The sequence below is a fragment of the Prionailurus viverrinus genome, chromosome X, assembly GCF_022837055.1.
Source record: "Prionailurus viverrinus isolate Anna chromosome X, UM_Priviv_1.0, whole genome shotgun sequence".
In the NCBI taxonomy this organism is placed as follows: Eukaryota; Metazoa; Chordata; class Mammalia; order Carnivora; family Felidae; genus Prionailurus; species Prionailurus viverrinus.
Genome location: NC_062579.1, coordinates 15,062,476 through 15,083,454, shown reverse-complemented (window position 1 = coordinate 15,083,454; position 20,979 = coordinate 15,062,476). Strand labels below are relative to the sequence as shown.

Sequence of the window (20,979 nt, the reverse complement as noted above, 5' to 3'; positions counted from 1 at the left end):
TACCAAGCCATGGTCAAACACATCAGTTTGGAACAAGTTACCATCTTGGCAAAAGAGAGCAGTAGTGAAGTCCATGAGTGCCTACTCATATCTGGAGACTAGTCTATTCATTGAGAGTCCAGTGTTTCCAAGATCCATTTAATTGAATATTAAGTATGCAAGGCAAGCTGTTAAAAATTGGTTACCATGTTCCTCTATTCTCCATGTTTCTTGTAAGCTGGTATTAAAACTAGAGGCCTGATTAGATCCAAGTTCATTTTTTTTCTTTTCCTTTGGCAAGACATCATGGGTGATGGTGTATGCTTCCCAGTGCCCAGTATCGGAAGGCATACAAAATCTGGTTGCCCCACTTTTAGCAAGGCTACTGTTGATGTTTGGGTTCATTTGATGTCAGTGTGATCTACCATGAATTCCCCCATCAACCACTGACCTAATGGTTCTAAGCTGCTATTGATGATAGCTGCCTTGATCCTTTATTCTCATTAGAAATGTTTTAAAACAGTAACTTTCTAATTTTATTCTTTCTCCTGCATTTTAAAGCTGTGATTCTCCTATAAACAATAATTTTCCCTCATCAACTATTAGTTTACCCTGAAATCGGTCAGATCTACAATGCTGATGAAAATTGACACATCAACCAAATGCACATGAGATTCCTATTTGGAACCTGACTCAAAGACCAACTGTTTAATTTTTTTAAAGGACATGTTTGAGACATTTCAGGAAAACTGAAAATTAGTTGTTAGATGTTAATTATGGAATCATGATTACTTTGTGATAATAGTCCTTCCATTCTATAAATACTGATTTACCAGTGCAATGATATTAATTTTGGATTTGCTATAAAATGCTCCAGCCTCCCCCACAAAAGAAAAGGTTAGGATAAAACAAGAAGAGCCAAAAGCTTCCAGTTGTTGAAGCTGGGTTGATGAGTACATGGGGGTTTGTTATACTATTCTTTTTATTTTTGTATTATTTTCCATAGTAAAATGCTTAAGGAAATAAATTCTTAGACTAGGTCCAGAAACTGGTGAAAAATGAAATGGTTACCATTTGTAATTACTTTTATGTGTGTGAGTCAAGATCTTCTATCACCCAACAGAGTGCAGAAATTTAAGTTTGAAAGTCTCCATCTAACTTCAAAATACTTAAGGTATTTGAAAGGATATCATAACAGTTCTGCAATGAAGAATGACAGCCTTAAAACCTGGTTTGTTTGTTTTTTAAGCAAGGAATCTATTAGCATAACACAGGTCAACTGGACCATTATGTAACATCGTTTCGCCTTGAGTCTTGCATAGCACATCTTATCCAGACAGCATTAGCATGTGTGTCGGTGCCATGTTCCTGTTCCTTCACCCAGCACGGAAGTACAGACATCTCTGGAACTAAGAATTTCCTCCTGAGTAGATGGGAATTCTGCCAGTGACTAGAGATTTACTGAGACTTCCATTGTCTAAACTATAGCTGGGCAGACCACAGCGTGCTGGCCAGCCTGTCACACAACCACACCCATTCATGTATGTAGTGTCTATGGCTGCTTTCCCAGATGTAACAGCAGAACTGAGTAGGTGAGACAGAGACCATATGGCCCACAGAGCCTAAAATATTTACTATCTGGTCCTTCACAGGAAAAAAAAATGCCAGCCCCTTGGTATAATAAAAACAAAACTGTAGGGCGTAGATTTTTAAAAGCTGACTTGCAACAAAAGAGGGTAATATACTCTAAAAGTTTTATACTTCTACAATTTGATCATCATTATATCACCAATATTTTCTGGTTTGACAAAGGACAGAACTGGGAGGAAAATAATCAGTGATTCAGTAAAATTTTCATAATTAGTCCAAGTAGTTGTGGAAGTAAAACATTTAACCGGATCAAAACACAAAACAATTTAAGAAATGTTATTTGAATCCTTGCCAAGCTGTTTTACTGATGAGTCTTTGTTGGTAGTTTTCAGACAGTCCCAATTTTACCAATATAATAATGTACCTCAAGGTATGTCTGCATGCCCCATTCCTTCATGGGAGAAATGCTTACTCTCCTAACAGAAAATGCAAACAAATACTTAGAACAAGTTTTTCTTCCTTTTTAAATGAGGGAAGGGAGAATCAGGATGAACTTGACAATGAAATTTTAGATGTGCCTGCAAGAATATGTTAGGGAAAGGTGAACAAAGGCTCGTGGTATGTGTTCTCCTTTGTCAAGGGAAGGATGAGGTGAGGGGAGGAGCAGAGTTCACAAAGTCTTTGCAGCCTGCTCCCCACTGGAATTTAGGGGCCCCACACTTGCTGAGAGTAGAGATTTGAGGGCCAGATCAGAGATGACTTGAAACTCATCCACAAGCTTCCTGAAAGGCAGACAAAACTGATTTGTTCCTCATTTACACTCCACAAATCTGGGATGAAGGGGAATATTATAGATCCTAATGATTAACAGAATTGTTATCTGATCATTTCAGTAAGGTGCTAGGATTCTCATTCCCTGGAAACACACCCCAAAAGGCTAACCATGAACTGAACAAACAGGATGAACAAGTGCTCACTATACCTTCAAGATATGTTCGTTGGATGCCTTGTCATCAGGGGACACATACAGTCGGATGAACACAGAATTGCTGTACTGACCACGAAATGTTGCAAGGGTATGCAAAAGACTGAACTTTCTCTCTGACCACACTCCCTCAGGGCCAATATTAGACTCGAGCACAGGCCAGCGGAAAGGTGAATGCCGCAGGATGTGGAGCAATGGTTTGGCATCTGCTCTTTCTATCGCTTCTGAAAGGGAACAGATATGAAAGAAGAGTTAGAATTGCAAACAGGATCACCAAACTAAAAGGCAAGTGTATCTTCTCAAGAGAAAATTCCCGTAAGGTCCCAACTTAGCATTTCAGCTGTTCGAGGGAGGTGTGGTAGACTGAGCACGGCCACAGAGACAGAACTACCTCTGATTCACACTTCAGTGTGACTGCCTAAACTTGGGGTTCTTGCCAGGAGAGCAGACTAGGAACCTGCTGAAATTCCTGACAATAAAAGATGGGCTCACTACAGCCCAATGAGCGATATTAGGCTGAGAATATTTTGGAAAACTACGGAACCACCCTAGGTAAAGGAAACTGCTTGGTAAAACCAACCCCTCCCCACTATGCATGAATTAATGCCTCAAGGCTCCTTTGTCATCTTTTACTGCCCTCTTCTACCTCACCAAATAATATCTCAAATCCTAAACAAGTTAACACACTTCCCACTGGCACTGGTTTCTCCCTGCAGTGGTCTTGAGAAAGCACACCAGATAAAATGACAAGTGTCACCTTAACGCCAATCAGACCCAAGATGCCAACACAGGCCTAACACACCCACCTAAGATGCCTGTTAGACTGATGGAAAAGCAGAAGGGGCCCAGCCCACCTGGGAATCTGGATTTTCTTGGGCCCCTGTAAGGTTCTATGGGATATAGCAACACTCCCAAATACCCTCTCTCCCAGGCTCCTTCTCAGACCAGACCTGGCCTCTGGATTCTTATTTCTGCACCACATACAATGGGGTCTGCCCTTCTGACCCTACCCAAGTTTCTCATGGAGTACTTGATACCTAAAGAATCCAAGCCATAGAAATAAAATTATTTTCCTATTTTCTCCATCAAGCTACCAACAGAACATTAAGAACGGGAGAGTCAAAATCCAGTCTCTGAAAATTGTTCCTTTCCTCAAACAACACTTTTAAACATTAATCGAATTCTTAGTAGTTCTCTTTTTCCTTAAATAATATCTTTAAACATTAAGAGAGTCTGTGAAGAAGAGGGTGGTAAATATTTTATTGTCTTTATTACTTACTCTCATTCATGCAAGATGAATAAAGGATTTTGGCTTTCTGTATGGCTTCGGTGTCCCGCCTTCTACTGATAGATTTCTCCAAAAGTGCTAGGAAGGTGGAGAAAGGATTCGTTAGTATCCACCCACACATGGTGCCAAGTTAGAGGTCATCTGATAACCACAGTCCCAGCCTCCAGAAAATTAAATGTAAAGGCAGACAGCCCTGCAAAAGACACATCTATAAAAGATACACAGATGGAAGAACCGAGTCCAAGTTGCTTGAGGTTCAAATAAAAAATAAAATTTAACATTCTCTTTTCCAAGGTTCTCCTAATTCACAGAATCCAAAAGTTCAATTTCTAACTGAAACTGGACCTGCTGCAGGGGTTAATGTTTTCTGCTACCTACACAAAAGGAAACAGAATTCATTTATTCAAGAACTAAAAATAACTGAATTCTGTTCCTTGTTTCTGCACCGAGTAATATTCTCAAAGGAGGCAATTTCATCAGAGTCGGGTTTCTTAAGATTTCTCCATAGCCCAGCCTCTCAGGGAGGTCACCTGGAAGAAATTTCCCATTAGAAGTTTTATTCAATGTTGCATAAACATGCTGTGGACATGAAAGAAGTTGTTTAGACAGGAAATGGAGAGGCGAGATTGGAAAGCCTACCCAAATTGCCTGAAAACTTGTCCATTTATACATGCAAAGTCCTGGCCATTTAAATGAGGTCATGTGTATAAAATGGTTGCCAGCATAGACCTGAGCCCACCCAAAAAATGATTTGCTATTTATAAAATCAGTGATGCTTTTTTCTGAAGGTGAAAAATGACAGCTGTCACTATTAAATAGAGGAAGAAAGCCAAGACTCAAAAAAAAACTACCCTCTTCCCCAAAACACACCTTGGATGCATTTGAGAGTATTAATTTTCCTACATGAAGCCAAGACGAAGAATCCCCATGCAGCACCGTGTTATTGCCTACATCAAGCATCAAACTGCCGTTGTCAAGGCATTTGGAGTTTATTTCTGAAACATCTTAGCAGCCTCCAAATGCTCCCATAACAGATGCTCCCAAAGTACTCTGAATAGCTTCAAGACACAATGTAGAGTGCTCATCAAATTAACAAATAATTACGTATTACCTGAAGAGGAATCTTTACTTCTAAACTAGAAGTTCTACCTTTCTGAGGGCACCTGGGTGGCTCAGTCGGTTGAGTGTCTGACTTCAGCTCAGGTTGTGATTTGATGGTTTGTAGGTTCGAGCCCCACATTGGGCTCTGTGCTCACAGCTCAGAGCCTGGAGTCTGCTTGGGATTCGGTGTCTCCCTCTCTATCTCTCTCTCTCTCTCTCTCTGCTCCTCCCCTACACGTTCACGTGCTCTCTCTCAAAAATAATTAAACAATAAAAAAAGAAGTTCTACCTTTATGGGGAAAAAATGCAATCCAGAGCTCCTGTCCAGTTTTTTATGAGCACCTGTACGTCAAACAAGTCCACATTAATTACATGGATTCAAATAAAATACATTGAGTTGGATGTGGGCATTTTCAATTATTTCAACTTGTGTCATGTTTCTTTCTTGTGTGTTATCATAGCAATAAAGCAGGATACCTAGCCCCAAGGATAAAGAAGAGAGATTTGTTTTTTTAATAAACATAAAGCTCTAAAACCATATCCACATATCTTTCTATTCAAATCAGATCATGTGCCTTTCCATGGTATTACTTCCACAGTCATTGGACTGTTAGGGAGACACATTTGAAAGTAACTAATCCAAATTCCATTTAAGGACATGATGTTATTCCGATGCTATAAACACTCCACAGATTGCAAACAAGAATGCCCTTAGGACCAAAAACAAGCCACGGGAGCAAAATAATTCAAAGCATTAAACATATGCCTGAGTGTGCACCCAAGGCAGTCTGTGTATCACAAGAAGGGAGAAAGAGGACATGTAACGCTAAGTAGGGCATTCCCAAAACCCTAACTAGGCACAAATATCAATTAATATGTTCAGGCATATCCCAGAGATACTGTGGGTTCAGTCTCAGACTATTGCAATAAACTGAATATTGCAATAAAGCAAGTCAAATTAATTTTTTGGCTTCTCAGTGCATATAAAAGTTATGTTTATACTATACTGTAGTCTATTAAGCATGCAATAGCATTACGGTTTTTTTTGGAGAGAGAGAGAGAGAACGTCAGCAGGCGAGAGAGGCTAGGGGGAGAGAAGGGAGGGAAGACAGGGGAAGGGAGAGAGAGAATCTTAAGCAGTCTCCACCATCAGCACAGAGCCAATGTGGGGCTCAATCCCATGAGTCTGGGATCCTGACCTGAGCCAAAATCAAGAGTCAGACACTCAACCAACTGAGCCACCCAGGCACTTCAACAATAGCATTATGTCTTTAAAAAAGAATGTAATACCTTAATTAAAAATACTTCCTTGCTACAAAATGCTAACCATCATGTGAGCTTTTAACAAGTTATAATTTTTTTGCTGGTGGAGGCCCCTGCCTCCATGTTGAGGGCTGCTGACAGATCAGGGTGGTGGCTGCTGAAGGCTAGGGTGGCTGTGGTAATTTCTTAAAATAAGACAACAATTAAGTATGCCACCTAGATTGACACTTCCTTTCAGGAATGATTTCTCTGAGGCATATGATGCTGTTTGATGGCATTTTATCCACAGGAGAACTTCTTCCAAAACTAGAGTCAATCCTCTCAAATCCTGCTGCTGCTCCATCAACTAAGTTAATGTAATATTCTAAATCCTTGGTTGTCATTTCAATGATCTTCACAGTGTCTTTGCCAGGAGTAGATTCCATCACAAGAAACCACTTTCTCTGCTCATTCATAAGAAAGAACTCCCCAACTATTCAAGTTTGATCATGAGATGGCAGCAATTCAGTCACACCTTCAGGCTCCACTTTCTCTTCTACTTCTCTTGTGATTTCCACCACATTAGAAATTACTTCCTCCCCTGAAATCTTGAATCCCTTCAAAGTCACCCATGATGGTTGAAATCAGCTTCTTTTCAGACTCCTGTGAATGTCGACATTTTGACCTCTTCCCATCAATCATGAATGTTCTTAATGTCATCTAGAATGGTGAATCCTTTCCAGGAGGTTTTCTATTTACTGTTCCCAGATCCATCACAGGGATCACTTTCTACGGTGGCTATAGCCTTATGAAACTTACTTCTTAAATGATAAGACTTAAAAGTCACAATGACTCCTTGATCCATGGGCTGCAGAGTGGATGTCGTGTTAGGAGACATGAAAACAACACTAATCTCACTGTATATCTCCATCAGAGTTCTTGGGTAAACAGGTACACTGTCAATGAGCAGTCATATTTTTTCTAAGCTATAGGTCTCAACAGTGGGTTTAAAATACTCACTAAGCTATGTTGTGAACAGATATGCTGTCATCTAGGCTTTGCTGTTCTATTTAGAGAGCACAGGCAGAGTAGATTTAGCATAATCCTTAAGGGCCTTAGGATTTTCAGAAAGGCAAATGAGCAATGGCTTCTACTTAGTCACCAGCTACATTAGCCCCTAAGAAGAGAGTCACAGCCTATCCTTTGAAGCTTTGAAGCCAGGTATTGACTTGTCCTCTCTAGCTATGCAAGTCCAGGATGGCATCTTCTTCCAAATAAGGCTATTCCATCTACATTGAAAATGTGTTTAGTGCAGTCATCTTCATGAATTATCTTAGCTACATCTTCTGGATAACTTGGATATCTGGATAATGCAGCTTCACCTTGTTTTACGGAACAATGTTTTATAGGTTCTTTCCTCAAATCTCATGAACCAACCTCTGCTAGTTTCCAACTTTTCTCCAGCAGCTTCCTCGCCTCTCAGTCTTCATAGAATTGAAGGGAGTTAGGTCCTCACTCTGCATTAGGCTTTGGCTTAGGGTGCCTATATTGTGGCTGGTTTGATTTTCTATCAAACTTTCTCCATATCAGTAATAAGGCTGTTTGGCCTTCTTATCATTTGTGTGTTCACTGGAGGAACACTTATCATTTCCTTCAGGAATGTATCCTCTGCATTCACAACTTGGCTACTTGTTTCGTGCAAGAGGCCTAGCTTTCAACACACCTTCCTCACTAAGTTTAATCATTTCTAGCTTTTGATTGAAAGTGAGAGACATAGGATTCTTCCTTTCATTTGAACACTTAACAGGCCACTGTAGAGTTATTAACTGGCCTTATTTCAATATTGCTTGTCTTGGAATAAGGAGGCCTGAGGAGACGGAACAAGATGGGCAGACAGCCAATTAGCGGAGCAACCAGAACACATACAACATTTATCAATTAAGTTTGCCATCTTATATGGTTTGTGATGCCCCCAAACAATTACAATGATAACATCAAAGCTCATTGGCCACAGATACCATAACAAATCTAAGAGTAATGAATAGGTTTGAAATATTTCAAGAATTACCAAAATGTGATGCAAAGACTCAAAGGAAGCAAATGCCGTTGGAAAAATGGCACCAAAGAGACTTGCTTGATGAAGGTTTGTGGCAACCCTGCAAGTTTTTTAAAAACGCAAGCTCTGCCCAGCCCAACAAAGGAACTGTTATAAAGTGAGGTATGCCTGTACGTGTTAAAATTCTGATTTCTGTACCAGAATATGGCTTTTAAATACTTTTTAAGTTTGTTTACTTTAAGAGTGAACAAGCATGCGTGTGCATGAGGGGCAGAGAGAGAGAATCCCAAGCAGGCTCCACACTGTCCATGCAGAGCCCGATGCAGGGTTTGATCTCACAACCATGAGATCATGACCTAAGCTGAAATCAAGAGTCGGCCACTGAACTGACTGAGCCACCCAGTCGCCCCCAGAATGTGGCTTTTAAAACACATGTAGCTATCACGGGTTACCTGTCACACACCTTCCCTTCTCCTCTCCACCTCACGCCCAAGCAGGCAGGAGAGCAATGATATTAAGACAATAGCATGGCAATCAGTTGGCAGCATTCATTTTATGTATCTCTGTATTTGAATTAGTGGTAAGAGGAATAAAGTCTAGCCTGGAGAGTCATTAATGAGCAGAAAACAAAGCCTGCCTACCAATGGCACTTACTCAGGTTATTAAAATGTCCCTAAAGCACTGAGAAGGACTCATGGGTCACCCATACAAGGGCATTCCATCATAACTGAAGTTGTTTCTCAAATGATTTCTCAATCCTCACCCCCTTGCGTGCATCCTTAACCATGTGATGACAGAAAAGTGAAACTCCAGTTCATAAAAACCTACAGTGCAACACACCTCAGACTTTAAAGCTGGTTTCAAAGCGCTTCTGATCAAATTTGAACATAACACACATTACATATCTTTTCCTCTCATTAATCTTAATCAAGTAAAATTGTTTTTTCAAAAAAAGACAAATAGACATGTCAAGTGGGTGGGCTTTCAAATCACACCAAAGTGGTTTCTGGTTTCAGCTTGCTGCTTCTTTCTAGCTGGAACCGGGCAAGTTATTTAATCTAAGCCTCAGTTTCTTCAACTGCAAATTTGAAAGATAATAGTGCCTACCTCCCAGGAGTGTGGTGAAGATCAAACATTTTAATGCAAAGAAACTCCCAATATCAAAGGGCAGACACCTACATGATCAACCAATGGTGGCTTAAACAAGATTACAGGCCAAGTCAGCCATTTACAAAACTGTAATAAAGCTTGTTTCTTGTGCTTTTCCATAAATGTGTTTTCCTCCTCCCTTCTTAGGATAATGGTAGCCAAAGGCCACATGCTATAATGCAAGACACTGCCGCTCCATGTGCAGGACTGTTTTACAAACTGTAGCAGCCCTAGCCACCTCGCAGAGCCCCACATTCCATGCTTGCTTTGCTTCCACAGTAGAGGCAATGCTCCATGATGAGGGATATTCCACAGTCAGTGTTAACCCATAAAAATATTTTGCTCACATTCCTCTTAAACAACAAGGCATTTTTCTGATGTATACATTTCTAATGAAACTATAACATACATACAAGAAAACTACACTGATCATAATTTGAAGGATTTTCACACAGTAAACACACCCTTCTAACCAATTTAACAACCAGAGCCCCAGAAGTCCCTTGGGCTCCCTTCTAGTCACTACTTCTGATCAAGACAACAAATATCCTCTTTGGGGAAGTGCTTACTCAAGTCTATGACCCTGCTTTTATTGGGTAATCTATCTTTTACCGATTTGTAGAATTTCTTCATATATTCTACACCAAGTCCTTTGTTGAATATTTGTATTGAAAAATCTCCCAATTAGCTTTGTTTTTCTTTATTTTTATTTTTTAGTTGAGAGAGAGAGAGAGAGAGCAAGTAGGGGAGAGGGGCAGAGAGAGATAGCATCACAAGCAGGCTCCACGTTCAGTGCAGACCCCGACACAGGGCTCGATCCCATGACTCTGGGATCATGATGGGAGCTGAAATCAAGAGTCGGACGCTCAACCAACTGAGCCACCCAAGCACTCCAATCAGTCTTCATTTTCTTAATGGCATCATGTAATGAAGGAAAATGCTTTCTTTTAATACAGTCCAAGTTCCCCATTTTTTCTGTGTACGGTTAGTGTATTTTGTGTCTCACTTAAGAAACCTTTGCCTGCCCCAAGATCATGACAATATTCTATGCCTTTTTAAGAATCCTTATTGTTTCATGTTTAGATCTACAGTCCATGTAGCACTGGTTTCTGCCCACGGTGTGAACAGGCATGCCTTTGTAACACAAGCCTGGCTTCACAGGGGACAACTAAAGGGAGAATTTTAATGAGGAAGCTATTTTTGGTCATAGGGCCCCAAGTATTGTCACATACAAAGTAATATAGTGCATAAAATTAGCATTAACAGTGGCTATTCTCCATTAAATTGAGTAGTCTCTGTGGGGCAGGGGCTGTGTCACATTCATCCTGGAGCACCCAGGACCTACTGCTTGGCATGGTTGGTGCTCAGTCCACATTTGCAAAGTTGAATTTCCAAAAAGGTTAATTAAGTCTGAGAGATGTTCATCCAACAGAAAAGGAACTGTGAGAAGTTGGACTTTATTTATTATTGCTGGGTATAATCAGCAATGTCCTGATTACACGAACATCTATAATCTCCTTTTCTCACATCCCAGCGTCTGTACCATACAATGCAATCCAAGATTTCATTCATCGGTTTTCATGAACACGAGTTTTTAGGGTGCCTAAGTTTCATCATACCAATGGTCTCAGCTTAATCATACATTTCCACTTCCCTGGTCTTCCATCTGGGGGAAAATACTTGGTTGGCATTCAACTTCCTTTAAGCTAACAAGTTGACACAGGACGACCAATTCTACTCATTCAACTCACTTCTCCTGCTGAGACAAGGCCTTTATTGAGGGCTCTGGAACTGGGAAAGAGAATTCTCCACAAAGGACAAGACTCCTGAAGACCTGGTAAGTCAAGAGCTCAAAACAGTCGCATGCAGCCCAGGCCAGTCATTTGAAGTTTCTGCAATATTTAGGACCTTTCACCTAATATCATTTTCAAAAATTTCATATGCACAAAGTTTTAGGCCTATGAGCAAATACCTACCAAGAACCTCAGTGCTGAGCTGATGCCGTTTGAATGAGATGGCTCAAGAGCACTGGAACTCTGTCAAAACATGCTCCTTTGTGTTCTTTCTCCCAACCCTGCAATCCGTCTATGTGTCTAGCTACTTGCTAAGAGAGCAAAGCTGTCTGCCTGATTTGCTTAAAAGCAAACAGTAACTGCATTCTCAATCTTCATGTTACATGCCATCCATGTGAATTCTCAATCTCATGATTGATTACACCAACATTTCTCACTTAGAAATCAGGGGGAGTATCGTCTTAATTCTAGTTAAAGAAAAAATAGGAAAAGTCAAAACTTTGAAAGGCCAAATCCACACTTAAGGAAAGGTATGCCCTTCCACACCTAGGTAACAACCAGAATGCTCTTTAGAAACGTATGTATTTTTAAACCTATCATATCATGGCCTGGTTTCCCGTTTGGTGGTACTTAAAAACCACCTTAGGATGGTCCATAGTTGAATGTCGCCTCTAATCTTACTATTTTTAGTCCCTGTTGATTTTCCAGGCTACAGACTTCAATTTGGCTTCCAGGCTCCTCAGTTTATTGACCGTACTGAGAAATTTCATTTTTCTAACCCACACTGCATGGGCATTCAGCTCTTATGCAGCTGGAGAGTCTAAATCAACTTGCAAAGCCCATTGTTACTCTCGTTAAAAAATAAAATTCAAGTTGATGAAGTCATGGTCTGTGGATCCCATAACCCTCATGTTTGCACACGAGCAGTGCGACACTCTACCTGGCAGTTCCTCCGCCCACAGCCACTCAAGCATGGGATTACCTGAGTCTTTCTGACACACTGCAAAGACAGTAAGAACTGATATTTCTCATTCTTCAGGGAAACTCCCATCTAAACATAGGGAGAGAAGCTGTCAGAATCCTTTTCTCCGTTCATTTTTTATGATCATCTTATAAATTATAATTGTTGGCTGGTGTCAGCTTAAGAAGAAGAGGCAGGGATTACTTGAGGGGCACTAAAACCCTCTAAACTCATCCATCTGAATCAGGGCTTACCAAACAACATAAAAATACTCCCCATTTAATACAAAAGACCTCTTTGTCCATAATGAAATCAATTCAGACATTACAAAAGTCTAATAGAAGGTAACTCTTTTATTATGTTCACTTGTAAGTGAATTTATGAGGAGTACACTTAGCAGGGTTATACTTCAAGATAATTTAAAATAAATTTTAACATTACTCTTTGACAGCACAGAATTACAATGTATCTGCCAATATGATATTTTAACTCATAAAAATAGCTTTCCTATTTAGATCATTTGTACCTTAGCAGATAATTCAATGTAAGGCCTGTGTGAATTTAAAGTCACTAAAATCCATCTTCAGTTTTTTTTCCCATAGTAAAAACCCTAATTATGTATTTTGTCCTACCTATTTCTACCATCTTAACATTAGAAGGAAAAGGCCATGTATGGTTACATAACCCCTCCAGGGGTCCTTCCCGAGCAGTCCTGAGACATCCAAGGACCCAGTGGTGACAGCATTCATTTATTAAGCACCAGCTCTGTGCTAGGTGTATTGTATACAACCTCAATTAATCTCCCACCAACCCTCAGAAGCATGTATCACTGATCCCATTCTGCTTATAACAAGACCCTAAGAACCTGTCCAAGGAAACTCAGGCAGGAAAGGTTAGAGCTTTGATCTGGGCTTAGGTCTCTAACTCCTGCTCACTCAACCATCAGGTGCCCAGTAAAACTCCACACGTTGCTTTTGTGTGTGAGAACAAGGCCTCCAAGCGTGTAATCCAGAGGCAGCAATGCCCTCATAGAATGAACAGATCTCTTGACCTTGACCGGAAGAAAGGCCTTCCCTGGTTACATCGAGACATGTTTTTGCAGTGGTGGACTAACTCTGGGCTGAGCCATCTACCCACTTTGCCCTGTGACCACATCTGTGAGCAAGGAGACGCACTCCTGAGGTACGTACCCAGGGGTGGGAGGCCTGGTGAGGTTAGGGCAGGACAAAATTAGCTGGTCCCTAAGGTGTGACTTCATATTATGCCCTAGTCTAAACCAGTAGTGTCCAAACTTGAACCTGCATCAGAATCACTGGAAGGGCTTATTAAAACACCAAGTGCTGGGTCTTCCTCCAGACTAATATAGCCTAGGTCTGGGGTATGGCCCAAAAATTTGCATTTCTAACAAATTTTCAGGTTATGCCCATGTTACAGGTTGAGGGAACACGCTTTAAAAAGCAATAGCGCTTACCAGCCCTCCTTTACTTACCCCAACTTTACTGAGGTATAGTTGACAATTATCACCAGTCCTTCTTAATGTCTGTGATCCCAGAAAACATCACCAGCCCACAGGCCCTCCTCCTCCATTCCCCATCCTACCCAAAGTCACTGCTGATTCCCTCACTCCACAACTCTTAATTAAGCGTCAACATTCTTCAAGGACAGTACTACTCTGTTTTGTTCCAGAGACACTCTCCTCGTATTGGCCCATTTAGGTCCAACTTAGTTTCTCAGTTCTGCAAAGTCCAGCTTTAAAAGTTCCTTTCTAAAAGGTGAAATGCAACAGGTGTTTGAGGTGAGGGTTGATTCACTGGTTCAAGAGAAAAAAAAAAAAAAACAAACTACACGATGCCAGGAAAACTTCCAAAGTGAAAAAAATACAGGACATCTATTTTTAACTCTCATTTATACCACACCCTACGGCAAAAAAGAGTGGGATAAATACCGCGTCCCTTAAATCCTGAAAAATCTGAGCCCCAGACTTCACAACTCCTCCCTCATCTGTGAAAGTGGCATCAAAAACACTGTAAACATAGCTTTCAAAAGCCACTTCCCAACCAAGCCCTGTCTTCACTCCCACCTTCCATGAGGAGGTAAGAGTAGCAGAGGCTCTATTCCTGGCCATTCAAACTACAGTGTGTGGTCAAGAAAAACCATCCTCCTTAGATGGCATTTCTAACAGTGAGGGATTAGGAACCAGGCTCTCTTCCCCGCTCTGTCCCAAAGAAGGGAAGCAACAACACCTTGGGCACAAGACAAAGGGGCAGAAGGGCTGGCAGGAAGACAGAAAACTTCCACGCCCACCAGCTGCTGCCGTGTGGCTTCTGCAGCAGATTCTGCCGGGGGACTGGAGGTGCTTGGCAAAGTACATTTCCAAGTTCAAAGAAACCAGGGGCTACAGAGAAGAGACAAGGGCCCTTCACGCTGACCTGAGGAGAACACAGAGAAAATAATCCCCAATGATGCTTGGAGTTTTCTGTAACAAGGAAGACATCTCTACCTTCACCTGGATCCCAAGCTAGACAAGAGGACAGCATGATGGGGCCTTCTGAACTGGTCTCCTTACATCCACTCCTTCCTCCAGTATCATTCTCCACATGCAGCCAGTGTGCTCTGGCAAAACCCATCACACCCCTCAACATGACATTTACAAATGGCTCCCCGGGCCCGACGACAGAGGGGAAAATCTTTACACAGGCTAAGAGGCCCACATGCTCTGGCCCCTCCTTTCTCTCCAGTCCTGTCTTTTGTCCCTTTTTCCCTTCCAGCTCTGAGCTCCAATCACACTGGGCTTCTTGGGTTTCCTCAAAGGCACCAGCTGGAAAAGGCTCTGCTCATGCAGCTCTTTCCGCCTGGGTTAAAATTGGAGACATTTGAAATGTTAGACCCATAATCTGTGGGGGACAAATTATATGGCTGGATTGGTTTGGGCAAGTCACATAATTTCCCTGACCTTCGCTTCCTCGGATGTAGGGCAAAGACAGAAATAAACAATGATGGCCAACAGCACCAAATTAGAGTGAGGAACCAAAGAGAAAACAAATGATAGGCTAACAGAATAAAATTAGTAACAAGAACAGTTTGGGCCTTGGGGAAGTGAACTTACGAATTCAGAATAGACAGCAGGTAGTAGAAGTGGTTCCATTTGGAACTTCATCTAAGTGACCACCATAGGAAGCAAACTTGAGAGCATACTGGCACACATCCGTGTGGGTTTCTCTCAGAAATATCAGTGCCCACACCCATCTAAAATACTGATGAAAATCAAATCCCCTTCTAGTTTTCTAAATTAAAAGGTCCATACGTGCTTTAAAAATACCTCTCACTGTATAAATATGAACACCAGTAAGCCTTTCCAAACAAACATTTCTTATTTGTGACAAGCTATTCTCCAACCAGCATATAATTAATTTTCCTGTTATGGGTAGTGCCTTTTTACATGGAATGTTCCCTTGACACTTTAAAGCAAATAGTCCATCATTACTAATTCATTAAGCATTCACAGAGATGCTATTAATCACAATGAACTAATGTGGTATTAATGGTTAGGTTATTAATCTGCAATTACATGCAGATTTCCTAATAAATTCAAGTTGCCCAAGTTTTTTGAGGAGGAAGGCAAGGGAAAACAAAATGAACATATCTTTCAGAAAACAAACTAAGGGAAAGAAATTGCTCTCCTTGAATCATGAAACAGTACATACAAACACCCTGTATGTACAACAAATCTTTGTATTTACCCAATATAATGACATTTGTACTATATAGGTTTTCATCAAAATGATAGTATGAATGGAGGAAAAACAAAACCACCCATGCACTCTGCAGATGTACTGAATTTCTTCAGTCGCGTGCTGTGTCCTTAGACACAGTAAAGCCTGGCTACTCAACACGTGGTCCCTAGACCCGCAGTGTGGCCAACACCTGAGAACTTCTCAGAAATGCAAACTCTTGGGTCCCTTCTCAGACCTACTCAATCAGAATCTTCACTTTTTAAAAAAATTCCCAGGTGATTTATGTTCACATTAAAGGCTGGGAAGAATAGTGTTAAGGTCCAGCTTTGTAGCTGCACACGAGAGGGGAAGAAGGAAGTGGTGTACATGAAGACCGAGGAGTGCAGACGAGGGAACAGCATGCCAATGTCACTGAGTGTTGTTAATTGTTTTTAAACCTTTTTTAGTGTTTATTTTTGAGAGAGACAGAAGGAGAGAGCGAGAGACAGAGAGAGACAGAGCATGGGGGAGAGGCAGAGAGGGAGGTAAATAGAATCGGAAGCAGACTCCAGGCTCTGAGCTGTCAGCACAGAGCCCGATGCGGGGCCCCAACCCCACAGACCACGAGATCATGACCTGAGCCGAAGTCAGGCACCTGACTGACTGAGCTACCCAGATGCTCCTCACTGAATATTGTTGAAAGTACATAGGGGCGCCTGGGTGGCGCAGTCGGTTAAGCGTCCGACTTCAGCCAGGTCACGATCTCGCGGTCCGTGAGTTCGAGCCCCACGTCGGGCTCTGGGCTGATGGCTCAGAGCCTGGAGCCTGTTTCCGATTCTGTGTCTCCCTCTCTCTCTGCCCCTCCCTCGTTCATGCTCTGTCTCTCTCTGTCCCAAAAATAAATAAACGTTGAAAAAAAAAAAAAAGAAAGTACATAAACAAGGTGGATGTGACAAGCAGTTGGGGAGCCTGGATTATCGGAAATATAATTTATATGCCATATTTCACCAGTTCTCAGAAGCACACTTTTTTCACATCTTAACATGTCTGAAATGGGAATCCATCTTACAACTGTCAGCTAAGCACAGTCATGATGTAGTTGCCATCGCCCGGCCGTGTGGGAACTTGATCTCGGAGCTCTTAGGGTAGGTATCTCAAACGAATTGGTTGCATGGCCGGTAAACTGCCACTTAAAAAGCCTTCAGAAAGATTTCCATATGATTCGGGCATGAAATAAAAACTGACTGCGTATCCCAATAGGCAATTTTGGAGGAAAACAGCTGAGACAATTGGGGAGCACTTTTTTCAGAAACGCTGAATCACTGCTGCTATTAATGGAAAGAAGACAATGTTTTGTGAGAAAACAAAGCACTGAGGACTTGAAATCAAAAGGACTGTGAAGAAGTTTTAGCACTACTCTAACCAGTCTCTTCTGCCTCCATTTTTCTTTTTAATTAACGCAAAAGAGTAATATGATAAAAATTAATGTCTAAAAGAACTCTTTCAAGCAAGTAAAAATTTCAGGTGAAAAGGAGGCATTGTGTGATGGCTTAGTCTTTGTTGACATGAAGCAAAGATGCATCTTACAATTGAAAGTATTTTTATTTACTGAAATATGGTATTAATTTAGTTAGGCTATGTAAGCCTCAGCAGTGTTTGTGTGCTGTCTTGCTAAATTTTAAGTCAAATAAATGTAAGAAAATTGCATATAACTATAGCATTACCGCTACAGAATACCCAGAATTTTTTTTTTATTTAAACACTTATTTATTTTTGGGAGAGAGCGAGAAGCAGGGAGGGTCAGAAAGAGAGGGGAGACAGAGGCTCCCCTCTGTCAGCACAGAGCCTGATGTGGGGCTCGAACTCATGAACAATGAGATCATGACTTGAGCCAAAATCAGGAGCCAGATGCTTAACCGATTGAGCCACCCCGGTGCCCCAGACCCAGCATTTTTCATCATGAAAAATAATAAAGATGTCCAGAAATTTAGGATTGTGTGGATTTAAATAAAAAAGGGCAATATAAAAAATTTTTCCAAAAGACTCCAAAAGCATTTGAAGGACAAGTGAAGCCCTGAGCGAGTTGAGGCATTTTAATTCCTCAGTATTGGGTGTCACACGCACATCTCGGGTTTGGCCGAGCGCGCAGGCAGACACGAGGCCTCTGGCAAGAGCAGTTCCATACACATCCTGCCACACCGTGGGCCGTGCAGCCTTCAGACCTCAGCAGGAGCCACAATTGCCTGCTTTCCTCACCCAGCACTTCCCACAGGTTCCCCACCAGACATTTTTCATTCTGGCAATGACCTGCAGCTTGCAAACCCTAACTTCCTCTGCTCCACAGTTCAGAGGTTCCAGGCCGACACCAACATGTCTGACTTCAATTAAAATAAAGGAACTTTATGTCTTAATTTATTTGCACTGGTGTGTATCCAGACCAGTGAGTACATCAAGGGAAAAAAGAAATCCCTTTTCTTTTCTCACATTATCCTGGGACTTGGCCAAAAGGTTGGGAAATGTAAATTGAGAGAAATTAATAAATTAGGGCATTGCCTGGCATTCTTTAATGTCACCTAGCAAAGCATGCTGCCAGAGCAGTAGTTTTGAATGGGTCTCAGTTCAGAAAACTCACAGAACTTTCTCCAATGGACAGTGCCTACAGTTCTCGATTCAGTTGGTCTGGTTATCACCCTTGAGAAGGTTCTCAAACTTGGATCCATAATAAAATCACCTGGTGGAAGGGAGTAGTTAAAAATCCAGAAGGCCAGGGGCACCTGAGTGGCTCAGCCGATTGAGAGACTGACTCTTGATTTCAGCTCAGGTCATAATCTCACAGTTCATGAGTTCAAACCCCCATGTCGGGCTCTGTGCTGACAGCAAGGAGCCTGCTGTGGAGTCTCTCTCTCCCTCTCTCTTAAAATAAACAAACAAACTTGAAAAATCCAGAAGGCCAGGCTATACCCCAGACCAATTACATCAAAACCCCTAAGGAGGGGACCCAGGGATCTGTTTTTAGGCCCCCTTGTGATCTTGGTGTGCAGCAATCAGTGAGAAGCACTTCTCTAGAGCAGCACTATCCACTACAGAAGCTGGTATTAAGCACTTGAAATGTGGCTGGTCTATGTGGAGATGTGTTTCAAGTATAGGAAGCATACCCAATTCCAAAGACTTAGGAACAAAAGAATGTCACATGACTTGCGAATAATTCTTTGGTTATGTGGGTTTAGATAGAATCATGTAATTTCACCTGTTTCCTTTTTCCTTTTTAAGGCAGCTGTTTAAAAATGTATAATTGGGGCTGGGGGGCACCTGGGTGGTTCAGTCGGTTAAACGTCCAACTTCGGCTCAGGTCATGATCTCACGGTTTGTGGGTTCGAACCGCGCGTCAGGCTCTGTGCTGACAGCTCAGAGTCTAAAACCTGCTTCAGATTCTGTGTCTCATTCCCTCTGCCCCTCCCCACTCTGTCTCCGTCTCTCTCTCAAAAATAAATAAACATTTTTAAAAAATGTAAATTCGGGGCACCTGGGTGGCTCAGTTGGTTAAGCGCCTAACTCTTTATGTGGGCTCAGGTCATGATCTCATGGTTCATGAGATCAAACCCCGCATCGGGCTCTGCTTTGACAGTGTGGAGCCTGCTTGGGATGCTCTCTCTCCTCTCTCTCTGCCCCTCCCCTGCTTGCTCTCTCTCTTTCAAAAATAAATAACATTTAAAAATGTAAAATTACATGTGACTTGGATTTGTGATTCACATTACATTTCTTTTGGACAGTATTGACTTTATAGGTCACCAGCTATATATATATAACCTCTCCAAGCCTCAGCTTTCACAACTGTAAGATGGGACAATACCACCTTCTTAGTTTTCAAGCTGTTTATCAGGCACTAAGAGTCAAACCATCTGAATTCTAATCCCAGCTCCACTGCTTATCAGCTATGTGATCTTGGGCTGGTTAATGGTACTGCTCAGTGCCTTTGTTTCCTCTTTTGCAAAACGCAGGTAAATCTCTCAGCTTACAGACCTGGTGGCAGTTCAGTTTAGAGAGTTCAACTAAGGGTATTATTAAACAAAGTCATCTCTATAAAGTGCCTGGCCTACTAGGCCCTTCTCAGTGTGAGATTCCTATGAATTTTTTTTTGAATGGTTAAAGGCTCACTTTATAGCCATGCATAGAAATTGTGCCCATTAGTAGTATACTAGGAGAGAAATGGGGATTTTGCCACATCTTAAAGATGCTCAACCCATCCACACCATCAAGCTGCATTTGAAATATTCTCAGAATTGAAGGTGAGAGTACAGCTAAAGCCATCTCATCAGGGAGACTGGAAATGAGAGGCTGAAATTTTCCACTCAGTATGGCCATGTATTTTTGTATGCAAGCAACTTTTTAATTTTTCTGGTGCCTAAGTTTTGCCACTGACTAATTAGGAGTCTAGTAAAGGTATGTGACCCATTTCTTTAACACATGGGTTTCAAGGCCCAGACTGAGTCATCTGCTTCTGCTGTGCAATCTGGATGGCCCCTGGAAGTTCCTACACAATCCCATATTCTCAGCTCCATTCCCATTGCAGCTTGTGGCAACCAACAGCAAGCACACGTGGGAACTTGGAGAAGCTTCAGGAATCATTACCACCACAGCTCACGTGGGTATACCTCGGAACTGTTACCACCAAAACAGCTAGGATTTTTCTTCCCTTTCCAAACAGTCAGCGTCTTTCAGGAAGTATCTTTTCAAAAATATGCAACCCTTCTGAACAACTGCCAAACAAAATACACTTACACCAACCATGCAAAACAGGGCCTGGGTGTGGGCAAGCTGAGAAGTGTCACTGTAGGTGTACAGAGGCCTTTCTCAGGATGCACATATCCTGTGTCATCAGTCAGGCCAAAGAACTTATACTTAGTCCAAAGAACCTAAATTTAGTCGACAATCTCCTCAAGTAAAATGTCTCTTTCTTCCTACAACATTCAAGCTAACTAGCAGGAAACTTCCTAATGTGTAAATTCATATTTACACAACACAAATGCCCCTCATCTGCTTCCCCACTACTTTTTCCAGTCGGTATTTGCAGGCACAGCATTTCCAAGCTGTAGCTCCACTTCTCATGAACATTAGCATTTCC

General features: G+C 41.7%; 1 protein-coding gene across 2 annotated transcripts in view; it reads right to left on the bottom strand.

Annotated features, from left to right (window-relative positions):
• The window catches only part of PHEX (phosphate regulating endopeptidase X-linked), a 237,854-nt gene that overhangs the window by 192,003 nt on the left and 24,872 nt on the right, over nt 1–20,979 (bottom strand). For both annotated transcript variants that reach the window (XM_047845028.1, XM_047845029.1), the window contains 2 exons: nt 3,834–3,920; nt 2,552–2,778 (listed from right to left, as the gene is read on the bottom strand). In XM_047845028.1, coding sequence (XP_047700984.1) covers nt 2,552–2,778; nt 3,834–3,920 — 314 coding nt within the window. The remainder of the gene's footprint in view (nt 1–2,551; nt 2,779–3,833; nt 3,921–20,979) is intronic.